This window comes from Astatotilapia calliptera, chromosome 9, assembly GCF_900246225.1.
Source record: "Astatotilapia calliptera chromosome 9, fAstCal1.2, whole genome shotgun sequence".
Taxonomy (NCBI): domain Eukaryota; kingdom Metazoa; phylum Chordata; class Actinopteri; order Cichliformes; family Cichlidae; genus Astatotilapia; species Astatotilapia calliptera.
The window spans coordinates 34215411-34232949 of NC_039310.1; the positions used below are offsets into that span (position 1 = coordinate 34215411).

Sequence of the window (17539 nt, forward strand, 5' to 3'; positions counted from 1 at the left end):
TTGATAATAAACTCATAAAAGAGGTTGATAAGTTACTTTTCAACTTTATTTGGAAAAATAGGACACACTACATTTAAAAAACAGTTCTTATGAACTCCTGTGTCAATGGAGGACTTAATGTGTTCGATTTTAACACTCTAAATAACACATTCAAAATAAATTGGTTAAAAATATAATTACAAATCCTACATCCATTTGGATACTATACCTATGTACATGTTTTCTAAGGAAGGTGTCCTTACTTATAATTTTAATATTGATAAAATCCCTATATAAATCTCTGCATTTCATCGCCAAGCTTTTTTAGCATGGACTCTTATTTACAAACATGGTCTACACAAACACCAAAACCACAACAGATGTGTGATTAACTTGTTAATCTTAATGGTTAAATTTCATATTCACAAATCCAAATGTTTAGGAAGACATCCCTCTTTTTATGTTTTTTTCCCACGAGCTTGTGCAATACCTTTAATATAGTGCTGTTTAATTCTATTTTGTATAATGATGTTTAAATAAAGGTTTGTAAAAAAAAAGAAGAAGAAGAAGACAAAGAAGGAGGAGTGTGCGTACTGTGCTCTTTGCTGTGTCTTTCCGCCATTTTAAAAATGGGCACTTTTTGAAGAACCCGCATCAAAGTATTGTGGAGAAGCGTCGTGTTAAATCTAATTGATGAACGGCTTTTTGTGAGGTATGTGTTGCAGCTGCGAAGACGAACGTACGTTCTCCTGCTAGGTTACAGCTGGTAGGAAGGTGCGTTCAGTGTCTCTTTGTAATTTTAAGTTTCCATGTCAAACGAGATAAAACAGTTATTTCTGGATGCGCACTTGTTCGCTGAGTTTGGTAAAAATGTATTTTTGTAAACCACTGACGTTTCTAAATGTAACTGCTTTTATTTCATTAGTTCTGACGAGGACAGCTGAATGATGTTGTTGGTGAGCTTGGATTAAATCATCTCTAAACAAAGAACTTGTCCTCGTGGTGACTGACTTGGGGAGTGGAGGTCAGTGAGCCCATTGTCTCTGCTGGTCCGACTCCAACTACAAAGCCGGCCCGCTCGCCCCCTCCTGAGTCTGAGAGGAGATCCAGAGTAAGTCAGTTATAACTACACTGGTTGCTTAACTTCATCATTTTCTACAGAGTCTCTCTCTTAGCTCACTTTGATTTGATTTCTGCCTTCTGTTTAGCCTCTCTGTTTGTCTGCCTCAGTACCTTAATGTTTTATCATTTGAGATAAACTCTCTGTTTCTGTTCATATGAAGGTGATGTCTGTGGATATTGTGGGAAATATACATGTAGCAGTATTTCAGTAAGTGTCAGTCAGTCAAGAAGCAAAAGAATATTTAAACTAAAACACATTAAAAGAAGTGTTTTGCTTGTAACTGCATAAGTTCCTGCACAGGGGCGGTTAGAACAGGATGTACTCAGGATGTGGCATACACGATCACGGGCCTCATAACGATCAACAGGAAACAGCTGGGGGTGAAAGGGTCTCGAAACGGCATTCTAAGTGTTGTAAAAAGGAACTTACTCATGCATCTTTAGCGTGTACAACCCTTTAAATAAAGAAGTTCTTGTCCTTCCTCTATGAGATCTACCAGACTACACTGAGGGTGGTATCATGTACGTCTCCCACATATGTGCTTAATACATAATTGTTGTGTACTGGACCTGATCTGAGTATTGGTTGTTTGTTCTCAGCCCAACATAAAACAATCGGGACAAGAGGCTCAGCATGACCTCATTAAAAATCCACTTTTCTTCTTTCATATTCTTTCTGACGTCTTTTCTTGTGTAAGCTGCTAACTCTTGTGATGGACATTTCTTTATTTTATGTGTTGATCATATGTTTTGACAAAATGACTTTAGTAATATCTATAGTACATTTTGTGTGACTTGGTTCTACATATAGGAAAACATCAAATATGTATTTCACAGGTTATTCCACACACAGATGGGTATTGTGAGTGAGTTGGACTGAAACTCCCAGGCACCATGAGACATTAGGCAGATAGTGAGACTCCTTATCTCCAGGAAGGAGGTGTTGAGATGAAATTATTTGAAGTGCCTCAATTCTATGCTGTATATTAACTAAAATGCCATATAACCGTATAGTGTAGTATTAAGTGGACATGGCCCTGAAAAATAAAGACATTAGACTACGTGTCCTTGGGGGGTAGAAAGCTGTAGACTCTCGCCCACGCTTGCCTGTGAAAAACTAGATAACAGGGGACCATCTTCTAGTGGAGATGCATTATAACTCACCTGTGCATTATAATAAAAGGTGTTGATTGCAGCTGACAGTGTCTGCAGACTTTGATAACTGTGTCACCCTCGTGGTTAATCAGAGGCAAATCTGAGCCAGTGTGGATTTGGTTGTACAGCTCTCACACATACAACCTGAACTGCACATTGTAAGTGTGATGTTCTTCAAATTTGAACAAAGTAAAAACTAAAAAACTTTGAAGTCACACAAGCCAAAATTTTATTCACAATGTTGAACTTTTACTACTTTTATCCCCAAAATGAGCTCACTTCAAATGTTTACCACAGCATAGCGTCCCCAGGCACCTGAGACGTTTGGCAGATGGTGAAACTGTTTATCTTTGTGAGGTAAGAGGGGGCACTTGTGGATGAGCTGAAGGTATAGACCTGATGTCACTGTTTGGGTTCTTTGTCATTACAGGAGAAAGAAGTGAAAGCAGGCCCAAACCTGAGCACATGGATGACATCAACCAAAAACATCCAGCACCAGCAAGTAAAGATGAGCCAGCGGCGATCCCTGTGGAAAAGACTTTTCCTGCTATGAAGCAGCCCAGAAGACGCAAGCGCGCCAACAGGGAGGAGAGAAGCTTGAGCTGTGATCAGTGTGGAAAGGCTTTTACTCGGAGTAGCAACTTAAAAACACATCAGCTCATCCACAGTGGAGAGAAACCATTCAGCTGCGATCTGTGTGAGAAGACCTTTACTAAGAGATGGAACTTAAAAACACATCAGCTGATCCACAGTGGAGAGAAACCATTCAGCTGCGATCTGTGTGAGAAGACCTTTGCTCTGAGATGGAGCTTAAAATCACATCAGCTGATCCACAGTGAAGTTAAACCATTCAGCTGTGATCAGTGTGGGAAGACCTTTACTCAGAGATGCAGCTTAAAAACACATCAGCTGATCCACACCGGTGTGAAACCATTCAGTTGTGATCAGTGTGGAAAAACCTTTACTCTAAGATGCAGCTTAAAAAAAACATCAGCTAATCCACACCGGTGTGAAACCATTCAGCTGTGATCAGTGTGGAAAAACCTTTACTCAGATTTTTCACTTGAAATCACATCAGCTGATCCACACCGGTGTGAAACCATTCAGCTGTGATCAGTGTGGAAAAACCTTTACTCTAAGATGCAGCTTAAAAAAACATCAGCTAATCCACACCGGTGTGAAACCATTCAGCTGTGATCAGTGTGGAAAAACCTTTACTCAGATTTTTCACTTGAAATCACATCAGCTGATCCACACCGGTTTGAAACCATTCAGCTGTGATCAGTGTGGAAAGACCTTTACTCAGAGATCCAACTTAAAAGCACATCAGCTGATCCACACCGGTGTGAAACCATTCAGCTGTGATCAATGTGGAAAGACCTTTACTCAGATTTTTCACTTGAAATCACATCAGCTGATCCACACCGGTTTGAAACCATTCAGCTGTGATCAGTGTGGAAAGACCTTTACTCAGAGATCCAACTTAAAAGCACATCAGCTGATCCACACCGGTGTGAAACCATTCAGCTGCGATCTGTGTGGGATGTCTTTTACTCAGAAAGGTCACTTAAAATCACATCAGCTGATCCACACCGGTGTGAAACCATTCAGCTGTGATCAATGTGGAAAGACCTTTACTCAGAGATGCACCTTAAAACAACATCAAGTCGTCCACACGAAATTTAAAGCTTTCAACTGTGATCTGTGTGGGATGTCTTTTACTAGGAAAGCTTACTTTAAATCACATCAGCTGATCCACACCGGTGTGAAACCATTCAGCTGTGATCAGTGTGAAAAGAGCTATACTCTGAAAGGTCATTTAAAGGCACATCAGCTGATCCACACCGGTGTGAAACCATTCACCTGTGGTGAGTGCGGAAAGTCTTTTATTAAGAATTACCGCTTAAAAGCACATCAGCTCATCCACAGTGAAGTTAAACCATTCAGCTGTGATCAGTGTGGAAAGACCTTTACTCAGAAAGGTGACTTAAAGAGACATTATATGATCCATGTTGGAGGTAAATCATTTGTCTGTGATCAGTGTGGAAAGTCTTTTCAGGATAGAGATCACTTAGAGAGACATCAGGGCGTCCACAGTGAAGTTAAACCTTTCAGCTCTTATCTGTGTGGAAATTCTTTTACTGGGATTAGTAGGTTAAAAATGCATCAGCTCATCCACTCTGGAGTTAAATCATTTGTATGTGGTGACTGTGGAAAGGCTTTTACTCGTATGACTGGCTTAAAATCACATCAGCGCACCCACTCTGGAGTTAAATCATTTGTATGTGGTGACTGTGGAAAGGCTTTTACTCACATGACTGGCTTAAAATCACATCAGCGCACCCACTCTGGAGTTAAATCATTTGTATGTGGTGACTGTGGAAAGGCTTTCATCCATTACAAAAGTCTATTGAGCCATCAAAAGACCCACAAAGTGTCCTCCTGTGAGAAAAGTGGCAGACCAATGGGACATTACCCTGACAGGGTTCATTTGAACACAGTGGGAGAAACGGGGGTTCTGAACAAAAGTTCTTCTGGATGCTGCGTCAAACTTAAAAAGCTTGAGATCAGGCTTCACAGAATTCAGCTTTAATTTCCTGAGAAAGTCAGAGCTTCACTGTCTTTGTAGATCTAGTGAAAACATGAAAGGGTGCAAAAAGAGGCACTGTGGTACTGCATGATGAAGTCAGAAGTGACAGAGAAGTATGTGAGCGTGGTTCAGGACATGTTTGTGTGGTAGCAGTGACTACCACACATACTTGGGTTGAAGGTGGGGGCAGGATTACATCAATTCTGAGCCCCTTCTTCCTTTTTCAAAGAGAGGGCAATACTCAGGAAAGGATGATGACAATAGAGCTGCAAGACAGGATGGAAAGAAAAAGAGTTTAAGAGAAGATCATGAATGTTGTGAAGTGATCGAGCCGTGATTACAAAATCTTAGCTTATGGAGTTAGTTATCCCAACACAAGTTTAGCGAGTTTAACTTCACTGGCTGTGTCCACAAACAGCATGCAGAGCAAACATTACTCCCATCATCTGATCACAAGAAAAGCAAAATGTCAGAAGAGTTCACCTTCTGGGTCAAACTGTCAGACCTGTTACTGTTTATTTGGCTGTTCATTGTGAGGTAATTATCAGTGGCAGTGCTGCGCCACTTCTGTTGTAACTCACAGGAAATGTGTTTTAAATGGGCTCTATTGTCTTACAATATTGTGTGAGTCTGTTTTGCTCCAGAAGGACACAACCATTCCTGCAATTTTTAATGTTACAGTAAAAAAAAGTAAATTCATAAATTTGTGTCATTTTAAACAGGCAGTATGTGGAAAATTACACGTGGGTAAGAATATATTTAATGTTTTCAGTGGTCTGTTTTCTTACAGGATGTGAGTGTGTTTTGCTCCATGAAGACACAAACCTTCATTTTTTGTTATGTTGCAGTAAAAATATTTTTATTGTAAGTCATATATTTTCGTCATTTTATCCAGGCAGGATGTAAAAGATTAACTGAATCATATGAAAAATAAAATGTAGAAAGATGTGACGTATCTTTCCGTCTTTTTCTGAATAATTACACACTGCTTAAAATTAATTGCAGTATAATTATTTGTTTATTTCTTCCTCTGTAAGAAACTGACTTGCTGTCCCTTTGTTCCCGTGTACCTAAGTAATTGTGGGTAATATCTAGATGCACGCTCAATCATCCAGGTAAGGAAATCCCAGAAGTTGATTCTGTTCATCTGGACGTAGCATTTTCAGTGGGACAAACGTTTCGTAACTCATCCCAGAGACTTCTTCAGTCTCAGCTGACTGCAGGTTTCTCCAATCTTATAAACACTTGCATAATTTTTGCATAATGAATGAACAATGGGCTGTGAGGTCAGTTCCTTGATCATTAGCATGCAAAGTGTCATGAACACTGATCACTAAATCCACTATTGGAGTGTACATTGTCCGCTCCATTTCTAGCTGAATGCATCACATTTACTTCTTCACATTTTGTACCAGAAGACTTACCAGCCTTTAGAAGACCGTGGTCCCGAACCAGAAATGGTAAAGTCGCTGTGTATAAGAGCAAGGATATTATATAGGGTCTATCTGACAATATAAATGGTACTTGATTAAATATTAACAGCAGTACTAGGTAGCAGCCTGACCATTGATTCAGATTGAATACATAATTTTCTCTGGGAGCAGGCCTGTCGTCTGGAACATGCTTTATATTTACAGCATGGAGGGCATCCGGGTGGGTCTTTATAAATTGCTTGCAAGTAGTCTTAAGATGACACTTTGCAGATCCCAGTGCCAACACTTCTCATAAGCCTTCACCCTTGTGTACTTCTGCTCTGTGCTCACTTGACAAGTTGTTTCAGATATCAGAATACTTTATTAATCCTGAAGGAAATTAGGGTTACAGCAGGCAGCACGCTAATGGCGCATGCGCACTTACAAAGGAACCTTCTGACCAACTTTACACAAACATCACATTGAGGAGACATGTCAGAAAGGTAGGCTGATAGGAAAAAAAAAACAACGAAAATACATAACATGAGGTAAGAGGAGGAGAAAAAAACTCCACTCAGACTGAGCTCCTAGTGGGAGAACAGTTTGATAACAGAAAAAACACCTCAGCACAAAAAGCACATGACTATCAATACACCATAGAAACACAAGACAAGCAACAGGGGAGGGTAAAGGGTAAGAGAGAGCCGCTGTAGACAGCGCATCCGATCCTGCAGTGTGTCTGCGCTGGTCCAGTCGACTGCCATCTTCCCCGGTAGGGCACAAGCATCGAAGGCATTTGGAAAGGGAGGGGGGATGAGTGTGTGCATATCAGTGTATGTGTGTGTGTGTGTGTGTGTCCAGAGTTCAGCTGAGACAGTGTCCTTCGCCCTGCCAGGCTAAGTAAACAGTCTTCCAGCCAACCCAGGTGGCCTTGCATGGAATGGGGGGAACAGTCTAAACACAGTCGTTATCAGGGTGTTTTGTTCAGCTCCAGCCTTGAGGCTGCAGCTGGAGCCGAAGGGGTCTCCGCATGAAGTGATGGTGGTTTTTACTTTAGTGCGAACAACTCATATGAATTTCAAAGCTGTTCTAACAGTCCAACACTAGTCTCTCAATTTCCCGTTGGAGAGCCGTGAGCTTTCTATGATGTTATCCAAACTTACATTCTGTGATGTTGTCATTCTTGTGGTCAAAGAGCAAGTTCTGAGAACTAACGACCGCAGTGCACTTCCCCAAGATGTAATCGAATTTGCGCTCAAAGGTGTTGTTCGAGCTAGCCCCTCCAGATGTAATCCAGTTTTTCACTCAGAGATCTTATTCTGAGTATTGACGGCAGCCGTGTGTTCTCCAAGATCTTCTCCGTGCTGCACTCAATGAGCCCATTTTGAGAAACTCACGCCTCGTCCCATCATTTCAATCCCAGCGGGCAGCCTTGTGGGGGTTTGAACAGCCGGTTCCGCTTCCTTAATTCTTCGATAAGCCAGCTCCGATCAGCAAGAACCCTGTTATCATGGTTCCAAATAGGCAGATATCTTCAGCAGTCAGGCTCACTCGAGCCCGGACTTCTCGTTGAGAAGGGGTGTCAATTGCATTCAGAGACCAGTTGATCAAATCCATAATTCATCTTTTAGGTTTTAGAGAACAGACTGTGAGAGAGTGTTCCAAGGAAAAGTAAGTAAAAACACAAGAGAAGACAAGGACATAAGAAGCTAAGCAGGGAAGATAAGGGCAGTAGAGGAGAAAAGTGCGACCGCCTTCGCTGAGAGCCAAAAGAGAGAGAAAAAAAAGCTAGTGGTCAGTCTTGGAGCAGTACAGTACAACAAAACAAACAAACAAAAAATATGCCTAGCGGACATAAGCCCAAAGATCCTGACTTTCTCTACATTTTTTAGGGCAGCATTCCCCAACCTTTTTTGCACCAGGGACAACTCAGACAATATTTTCAGGGACCGGCCTTTAAGATAAATACAACAAAATAAAACGATACAAAGACGAAAACTGTGGTATTTTGTAAATATAATAATAAACGCGAATTCAGCTGTGTAATTGTGTAACTTTATTAGCAGCGTCCTCCTGAAATGCGCCAACAACATTGAGAGTAACATCCTCCTCTCTGCTTCTTTATGCTCTCTGATCGCTATGTTAACGCTTAAATAGTTCTTTCAAAATAAGACACATGACTACAACATGGGAAAAGACCCAGGGAAACAGACTTAACGATAAAAACCCTGAAAACCATACACTTCACACCAGAGCCTTTTCTCTGAGTCTCACTTTATAAGCTAATTGTTCTAACAATAGCTTCCTCAAAAGTGCAAGTTTAGATGAAAGAACTTTGTGGTTGAATGTTTTTAACATTCAAACATATAGTTTTGTATGTTTGAATGTTAAAAACAGCATCAACACAGCCACTTTATCCAGTAATCTTTAAAATTGAAGTTCATTGAAGTCTCCCAGCAGGACAACAGAGTCTCCAGGTGGAGCACCTTCCAGCACCCCACCCAGGGACTCTAAGAAGGCTGGGTACTCTGAACTACCACTCGGCGCATAAGCGCAGATGACAGTCAGGACCCGATCCCCAACCCTAAGGCGCAGAGAACAAACCCTCTCATCCACCGGGAAGAACCCCAACGTACAGGCAGCAAGCCAAGGGGATATTAGAATACCCACTCCAGCCCGCTGCCTTTCACCAGGGGCTACTTCAGACTGAGACAGAGTCCAGCCCCTCTCCAGGAGACTGGTTCTAGAGCCCAAGCCATCCGTAGAGGTGAGAAAAACTATATCTAGCTGGTACCTCTCAACCTCATGCACTAACTCAGGCTCTTTCTCCATGTCCCAATTGCCAGTCTTAGTAGCCAGGGATCAGTCTGCCAGGGCATCCGCTCCTGGCTGCCGCCCGGCATACAATGCGCCCTACCCCTATCGTACCACCCGCGGGAGGTGCCATAGGGGTCGAGATCGCGGAAACAAGCGCCAGAAATGAGCTTCCTCCGAAGGGTGGCTTGCCTCTCCCTTAGAGATAAAGTGAGAAGTTCAGCCATCCGGGAGGGGCTCAGAGTAGACTCGCTGCTCCTCCACATCGAAAGGAGCCAGCTGAGGTGGTTCAGGCATCTGACAAGGATGCTCCTGGGCACCTCCTGGGTGAGGTGTTCCAGGCATGTCCCACCGGGAGGAGACCCCGGGGCAGACCCAGGACACGCTGGAGAGATTATCTCTCGGCTTGCCTGGGAACGTCTTGGTGTTCCCCCAGACAAGCTAAAGCAGGTGACTGGGGAGAGGAAGGTCTGGGCTTCTCTGCTTAGGCTGCTGCCACCGTGACCCGGCCCCGGATAAAGCAGAAGAAAATGGATGGAAAGCAGTTCTGTTTTTTCCTGCATTATATACATATATACCGTATTTTCACGCCCATAAGGCGCACTTAAAAGTCTTAGATTTTCTTTAAAAAGTACAGCGCGCCCTATAGCGCAGTGCGCCCTGTGTGTTGTAAGGAGGACGTAGTAGAGAACACCATGAGAACGTTAAAGGGTGAAGTGTGGGCGTTGATCGTATATACCGGACAATCGCACATACCTGTCTAAAAGGACAGGTATGTGCATTATGTGGAACATCGTTGTTTTAACAACCCTGAAAATGGCAAAGAGACACGCTTACGAAGCACAGTTTAAACTGAAGGCAATCAGCTACGCAGAGGAACATGGAAATCGAGCAGCGGCGAGAGAATTTAAGATTAACGAATCGATGGTTCGCAAATGGAGGAAGCTAGAAAACAAGCTCCGGCAGGTCAAGAAAACGCAGCTGAGTTTCCGCGGACATAAGGCGAGGTGGCCCGAGTTGGAGGAAAGACTTGAGCGTTGGATCATCGAGCAAAGAACGAGCGGGAGAGGCGTTTCGACGGTCACCATTCGGCTAAAAGCGGTTTCACTAGCTGAAGAGATGAACATTGAACATTTCCAAGGAGGTCCGTCTTGGTGCTTTCGTTTTATGAAACGGTGCCATTTTTCCATCCGGACCAGGACTACGGTAGCGCAGCAACTTCCAGCGGATTATAAGGAAAAGCTGGCCATCTTCCGCTCCTACTGCAGCAAACACATCGGCGACAAAAACATCCAGCCCAGCCACATCACAAACATGGACGAGGTCCCGCTCACTTTTGACATCCCGGTGAGTCACACTGTGGAGAAGAAGGGGACCAGCACGGTAGCGATACGCACAACGGGGTATGAAAAGTCTTCTTTCACTGTTGTGCTTGGCTGCCATGCTAATGGACAGAAACTGCCGCCTATGGTGATTTTTAAGCGAAAGACTTTGCCTAAAGAGAAGTTTCCAGCAGGAATCATCATTAAGGCAAATGAAAAGGGCTGGATGGATGAGAAAATGATGAAAAAGTGGCTGAGGGAGGTGTATGTAAGGAGACCAGGTGGTTTTTTCCACGCATCACCATCGCTCTTAATCTGTGACTCTATGCGTGCCCATCTCACAGCCGATGTGAAAAAACTAGTGAAACAAATGAACTGTGAGCTTGCTGTCATTCCGGGAGGCCTGACAAAGGAACTCCAACCGCTGGACATCGGTGTGAACCGCCCGTTCACGAGCGGCCTGGGAGCGATGGATGACCGATGGAGACCACAGTTTCACCAAGAGTGGAAGGCAGCGCCGGGCGAGTTACGCCACAATTTGCCAATGGATTGTAGATGCTTGGGCTAACATGTCTGCTGGCACTGTTGTTCGAGCTTTCACAAAAGCCGGCATCGTTTCCGAGGAGCCGCACGGCACGGAAAGTGACTCTGACAGTGAAGAAAGTGAACCTGGCATGTTTGATGGAGATTTAGCGCAGCTGTTAAATTCAGACACAGAGGATGAGGACTTCGATGGGTTTGATTGATGATAAAAATGTGAGTACCAAACTTTGTTTTGTTCCTGCTTTATTTTTAAATACGCACACTTGTATGCTTGTGTGTTGTTGATGATGACGATTACTGGTAATAAAAATGTGAGTACCGAACTCAGGTTTGCTCCCGCTTTATTTTTAAATACGCATACGGTACTTGTATGCGCCCTATAATCCAGTGCGCCTCATGTGTGTGTTAAATACAGTAAGGGCACACATAACTGAGACTGCGCCTTTTAGTACAGTGCGTCTTATGGTCGTGAAAATACGGTAATAATGTAGCATATGAGGTGTTGAAATGTTCTACAAATGGAGAACTGGGCCCAATTTGATTTAGTTACTTACCTCACAGCGGCTGCAGTTGATCGCTGTTGGGACTGTCAATTGAGGACATCTGAGATATTGACCTATAAGGAACTGTTACACCCCAGCCCAGGGGAAACTGGCGTGCAACACAAGGAAAAAATTTTAAAAAAGGAAAATGTCCCCACACTCCCTGCTCTCAAGGAAGACGAACCAAAAAACAACGGTCACGGAGTTTGCAACAGCCAGTCAGTTTATTAAGTCCCAAAAGGTAGCGGGTGTCAGGATGAGCATGGCCAAAACAACAAACAACACTCTAGAAATGAAATGCAGCTGGTTTACCTACACGGGAAACCCCAAAAGAAAAGTACAGGTTTCTTACCTGCCTCCCTAACCAAAAACAGGAGAAAAGGTTCCCAAAGAAAAATGGCTTCTCACCCCTACAGCTACCGAGTAAAAAAACAAAATTGACACAGGACACAATTATGCGACCCTCTGGTGTGGCAGACCGAAAAACACATCAGAGGTGGGCAACTCCAGGCCTCGAGGGCCGGTGTCCTGCAGGTTTTAGATGTGTCCTTGATTCAACACAGCTGATTTAAATGACTAAATTACCTCCTCAACATGTCTTGAGGTTCTCCAGAGGCCTGGTAATGAACTAATCATTTTATTCAGGTGTGTTGATCCAGGGTGAGATCTACAACCTGTAGGACACTGGCCCTCGAGGCCTGGAGTTGCCCACCCCTGACCTAAACCCTTCTTGTAACGGATATTAATGTTAAAGTAAAGACCAGCTCATGAGGCGTTGGTTGCTGTTCTGCATCGGGGGGGGGGTATGGTCGGAAAATACAATGGTTGGTAGAGGATTGGACCCAAGGTACACTTCGAAATGCTGCAAGGCTAAAGCCTCATTTTCAATCGTGCTGTAATGTAGCTGGTGTTTTATACATTTTTTGAAAAGAAACAGACGGGATGGTCAACGTCATCTTCATCCTAATTGACCAAAATTAGCATTATCACACTAAAGAAAATCCCTTTGACAATTTGGCAGTACAAGTTATTGACGGACTTCTATCTGTCAATAACTTGTACTGCCTGAGATATTCATTAGAAACTTTTACTCAGGCTAACTTCCCTTTGTTTCTACTGCTCTCCATAACTGATAATCTTTGGCAAATTCTCAAATAGTTCCATACAGAAATGTAATCAGTTTTTGCCAAAGGATACAAAATTCAATCTTAATTAAGCATTCATGTGTATGAGCAGTGCATGTAGAGTGATCAAATTAATATGTTGCATACCAGCATTCACTGATACATGTAACACTGTCTACTGGACACTTAGTTACAATTAGTATTGCTTTCCCTCAAATCCCTCGTCAGCCAGAAGTGACTGGTCACAAAACACGAGCTACAGCTGATTCCCAAAGGGAGGACATGAAAATTCCTAGACACTCTGGGCTGGCTGTGTCTGCAGGTCTCGCCGCAAGAAACTGATAAAAGATTCGTCCTTTGGCAGCAATTACGGCTGATGAAAATTGCTTAAATATTACTACAAATAGCAGTGGAATTTTCTCGAAAGCTCAACATTATTCCCAACATACTGGATGTCAGTGTGGGCCTTGGGAGATGCAGGTCATTCAGATTGGCACCTTGGTGGCTGAATAAGCATTTGTCATTGTGGTATACCATATGGTGAGGCATGTACCAAACTCACCATCAGTGCGAGCAGGTGTTTCAGTTTGACCAGAAGGTAATCTGTTCTGACATTCTGCTTCTCTCTGTGATCAGATGATGGGAATAATGTTTAGTTTTTAAGATTACATGGATGTTTGCACAGAACAGATAACACCATTCATATAGTCAACATATTTTACATAATATTAACATGACAATATTAACATCCACTTTGTTCTGCGTGCATAGATTTTAACCAGTGGCCTTTTAATTATGAGTTTTATTTAGACTTTTAGTAAATAGCCATGCAATTCATGAAACAAGAATCAGGAGGTTCTGGTAGAATTCTGTTGCTTTTTAATTGGACGGTTTGACTAAACTTAGAAAACATACAAAATTAATAACAGTTCAAAGGAAATCTTTCTACATGCTGGCTGCCAGCTTCAGACAGGCGTGTGAAATGCATATACTATTATTATATATTGTACATATATTTATTAGTTTCAGATGTAGCCATTCTTGTATTTTGCTTGTTTACATTATTGTATTTTGCACAACTCTGTTGCTTGTGAAGCTCGCACACAAGAATTTCACTCACATGTGCTGTACCAATGTACCTGCACATGTGATGTGTCAATAAAAGTGATTTGACTTGATTTTCCATGTCTTTTGTGAACATTTCAAACTGTGTAGCTCTAACAGGCGGTTGGCTAACACATACAGCACCACCTCATTACAACGATGAGAGGTTCCAGTGGAAAAAATACATACTGCAATAACAATAAAGCAACAGCACTTTTTCCAGTTGTTACACTTATATCTTTCATTACAAGCAATTCATGTTAGAATACTTACGGAATTAAGCACTGCTACTTTTAACATGGACATCATACTAAAAAGTGTTGCTTAGGTAACAAACAGGCAATTCACAGGATAAGTGTTCATATGGAGAGCCTTCAGTTTTCAGGCCCCTCTTCTGTGAAACCAGTTTCCAGTTTGAATTCAGGAGACAGACGCTATTTCTACTTTCAAGATTAGGCTTAAAACTTTCCTTTTTGCTAAAGCGTATAGTGAGGGCTGGACCAAGTGACCCTGAATCCTCCCTTAGTTATGCTGCAATAGGTGTAGGCTGCCGGGGATTCCTTTCCGGGAGTTTTTCCTTTCCAGTCACCTTTCTCGCTCACTCTGTGTTAATAGACCTCTCTGCATGGAATCAAATCTGTTATTAATCTCTGTCTCTCTTCCACAGCATGTCTTTATCCTGTTTTTCTTCTTTGCCCCAACCAGATGGCCCCGCCCCTCCCTGAGCCTGGTTCTGCTGGAGGTTTCTTCCTGTGAAAAGGGAGTTTTTCCTTCCCCCTTCGCCAAAGTGCTTGTTCATAGGGGGTCATATGATTGTTGGGTTTTTTTCTGTATCTACTGTACAATATAAAGCGCCTTGAGGCAACTTTTGTTGTGATTTGGCGCTATATAAATAAAATTGAATTGAATTGAATATGCAACACTTATGAGGTCATAACTGATCTAATGGACTTCCACACAGTAACACTGAACAGGAGATTAAAGCTGAATTCTGTAAAGCCTGATTAAGATTGACCCAGCAGAAGAGCATTGGTTCAGATCCCTCGTGTTTCTAGCTGTGTTCAAATGAACTTTGTCAGGATAATGTCCCATTAGTCTGCCACTTTTGTCACAGCAGGACACTTTGTAGGTTTGCTGATGCCTCAATAGGTTTGTGTTACGGATGAAAGACTTCACACTGCTCATATTTCAGTGGATTAACTTTAGTGTGGATGAGCTGATGATTTTTTAGATGATGAAACCTAGCACAAGACTTTCCACACTAAGCACAGTTGAAAGGTTTAACTCCAGTATGAATGAGCTGATGTCGTTTTAAGTTGCAACTCTGAGTAAAAGATTTTCCACATTGATTACAGATAAATGATTTAACTCCACTGTGGATGAGTTGATGTCTTTTTAAGTGACCAATAAAAGTAAAAGACTTTCCACACTGATCACAAACAAATGCTTTAACGCCACTGTGGATGAGCTCATGTTGTTTTAAGTCTCTTTTCTGATTAAAAGACTTTCCACACTGATCACAGTTGAATGCCTTGACACCAGTATGAATGACCCGATGTGCTTTTAAGTAACCAAGCCGTGCAAACGACTTTCCACAGTGATCACAGCTGAAATGTTTAGCTCCTGGGTGGATGACCTCATGGACTTTTAAGCTGTAACTGTGAGCAAAAGCCTTTCCACACTGACCACAAACAAATGGTTTAACTCCACTGTGGATAACCTGATGCGTTTTTAAGTGACCAATCAGAGTAAATGACTTTCCACACTGATCACAACTGAAAGGTTTAACTCCACTGTGGGTGAGCAGATGGACTTTTAAGCTGTAACTGTGAGCAAAAGCTTTTCCACACTGACCACAAACAAATGCTTTAACTCCACTATGGATAACCTGATGCGATTTTAAGTGACCAATCTGAGTAAAAGACTTTCCACACTGATCACAGCTGAATGCTTTGACCCCAGCATGGATGAGCTGATGTGTTTTTATGTGGCCAATCTGAGTAAAACCCTTTCCACACTGACCACAAACAAATGATTTAACTCCAGCATGGATGACTTCATGTCTTTTTAAGTGACCAATCTGAGTAAAAGCTTTTCCACACTGACCACAAACAAATGATTTAACACCAGCATGGATGACTTGATGTCTTTTTAAGTGACCAATCTGAGTAAAAGCTTTTCCACACTGACCACAAACAAATGATTTAACTCCAGCATGGATGACTTCATGTCTTTTTAAGTGACCAATCTGAGTAAAAGCTTTTCCACACTGACCACAAACAAATGATTTAACACCAGCATGCGTGACTTCATGTCTTTTTAAGTTACCAATCTGAGTAAAAGCTTTTCCACACTGACTACAAACAAATGCTTTAACTCCACTATGGATGACCTGATGTGTTTTTAAGTACCTTTTCTGAGTAAAGGACTTTCCACACTGATTGCAGCTGAATTCTTTAACTCCACTGTGGATGAGCTGATGTGTTTTTAAGTCGCTTTTCTGAGTAAAAGACTTTCCACATTGATCACAGCTGAATGCCTTGGCACCAGTATGAATGACCTGATGTGCTTTTAAGTGATCAAGGCGATTAAAAGACTTTCCACACTGATCACAGCTGAATGCTTTGACTCCAGCATGGATGAGCTGATGTACTTTTAAGTTGCTACTCAGAGTAAAAGACTTTCCACACTGATCACAGCGGAACGCCTTGACACCAGTATGAATGAGCTGATGTACTTTTAAGCTGCTACTCCGAGTGAAAGACTTTCCACATTGATCACAGGTAAAGCTTCTGTTCCCACTATCGATGCACTGGCGTCTTCTGGGCTGCTTCATAGTGGTCAAAGGGACAACAACTGGATCTGTGCTTGCCGGCGTTGGCTGTTTTTTGCTGATGTCCTCAATGTGTTGAGGTTTTGGCCTGCTTTCCCACATCTCTCCTATAATGACAAAGAAATAAAACAGAAAACCAAATGCAGTTATGGTAAGAAGTAACCCATAAACTGTACAGATGTACACATGGCATTCTTAGAACCTTATTCAGATCAAAAGCATCCTCATAAATAAAATATCAATTTCAGAATTTTTAAAAAATATTTGTACTTCGCATTGCTTCTTAATACTTCTCCTTTAATGGTTTTTGTCTATTTCTACTACTATTTACACTGTAGATATATAGTGAAGATTAAAGACTCAAAGGGTTTATTGTCATATGTACAAGAAGAAAAAGCATTTCTCTGTGCAATGAAATTCTTTCTTTGCTGCCACACACACATGCCGGTTAAGTTAAGGGTTGAAAGAAAGTATGTATATATACACAAATGACACCACATAAAATATAAATAATACAAATAAATAAGTGAAGATAAAATTTAAATCTGAGATAGAAAATAAACCCCCACGTATAAGCTTAAAAACACTACAAAAGACCAAGGATAAAGGAGGATTAGAACTGCCTAACTTTCAGCACTACTTCTTAGCCAACAGGCTTCAGTTTACCTCAGGATGGCTAAAACATACCCTCTTAGATGAACCTTTGCTAGATGTAGAACAAGCACTTTGCAATAATCTAGAGCTTATCAGCTCAAACATCCAACGACATGAATGCTTCAAAAGCATCAACATCAGCTCTTCTCTAACAGCATGGTGGGAGTTTCTAAAATTGACGGCGTCTTCATTAATCCCATGCAAACGTACACCTATCTGGAACAACCCTGACATATTACAAAACAATAATATGATAAACTTTTCAGCTTGGAGTGGTAAAGGAATCAAATATTTAGAACATATACTAGAAGGAACAGAATTTATTTCATTTGACAGACTAGTTAC

At 41.9% G+C, this 17539-nt stretch overlaps 2 protein-coding genes across 3 annotated transcripts; one reads left to right on the forward strand and one right to left on the reverse strand.

Moving 5' to 3' along the window:
* Window positions 1-556: 556 nt before the first annotated feature.
* On the forward strand, window positions 557-5797 carry LOC113029650 (gastrula zinc finger protein XlCGF58.1-like). Of its 2 annotated transcripts, XM_026180637.1 has the most exons (5): window positions 557-691; window positions 905-1090; window positions 2687-3194; window positions 3280-3329; window positions 4002-5797. In XM_026180637.1, exons 3-5 carry the CDS (start codon window positions 2722-2724, stop codon window positions 4847-4849), a joined length of 1371 nt encoding a protein of 456 aa, XP_026036422.1. In that variant the 5' UTR covers window positions 557-691; window positions 905-1090; window positions 2687-2721; the 3' UTR covers window positions 4850-5797. The 2 variants fall into 2 exon arrangements, with proteins under 2 accessions (XP_026036422.1, XP_026036421.1); XM_026180636.1 differs by having other exon boundaries at window positions 3280-5797.
* Window positions 5798-14573: 8776 nt separating this feature from the next.
* LOC113029651 (zinc finger protein 665-like) lies at window positions 14574-17055 on the reverse strand. Its single transcript, XM_026180638.1, has one exon. The coding sequence runs from the start codon at window positions 16640-16642 to the stop codon at window positions 14969-14971; it is 1674 nt and encodes a 557-aa protein (XP_026036423.1). The 5' UTR covers window positions 16643-17055; the 3' UTR covers window positions 14574-14968.
* Between the last annotated feature and the right edge of the window lie 484 nt (window positions 17056-17539).

Coding starts and splice junctions, on each gene's coding strand:
- LOC113029650 (XM_026180636.1), top strand. CDS start 2,722: ATGGATGACATCAACCAAAAACATCCAGCACCAGCAAGTAAAGATGAG. Junction 3,195..3,279: donor ACCGGTGTGAAACCATTCAG/TTGTGATCAGTG, acceptor GAAACCATTCAG/CTGTGATCAGTGTGGAAAAA.
- LOC113029651 (XM_026180638.1), bottom strand. CDS start 16,642: ATGTGGGAAAGCAGGCCAAAACCTCAACACATTGAGGACATCAGCAAA.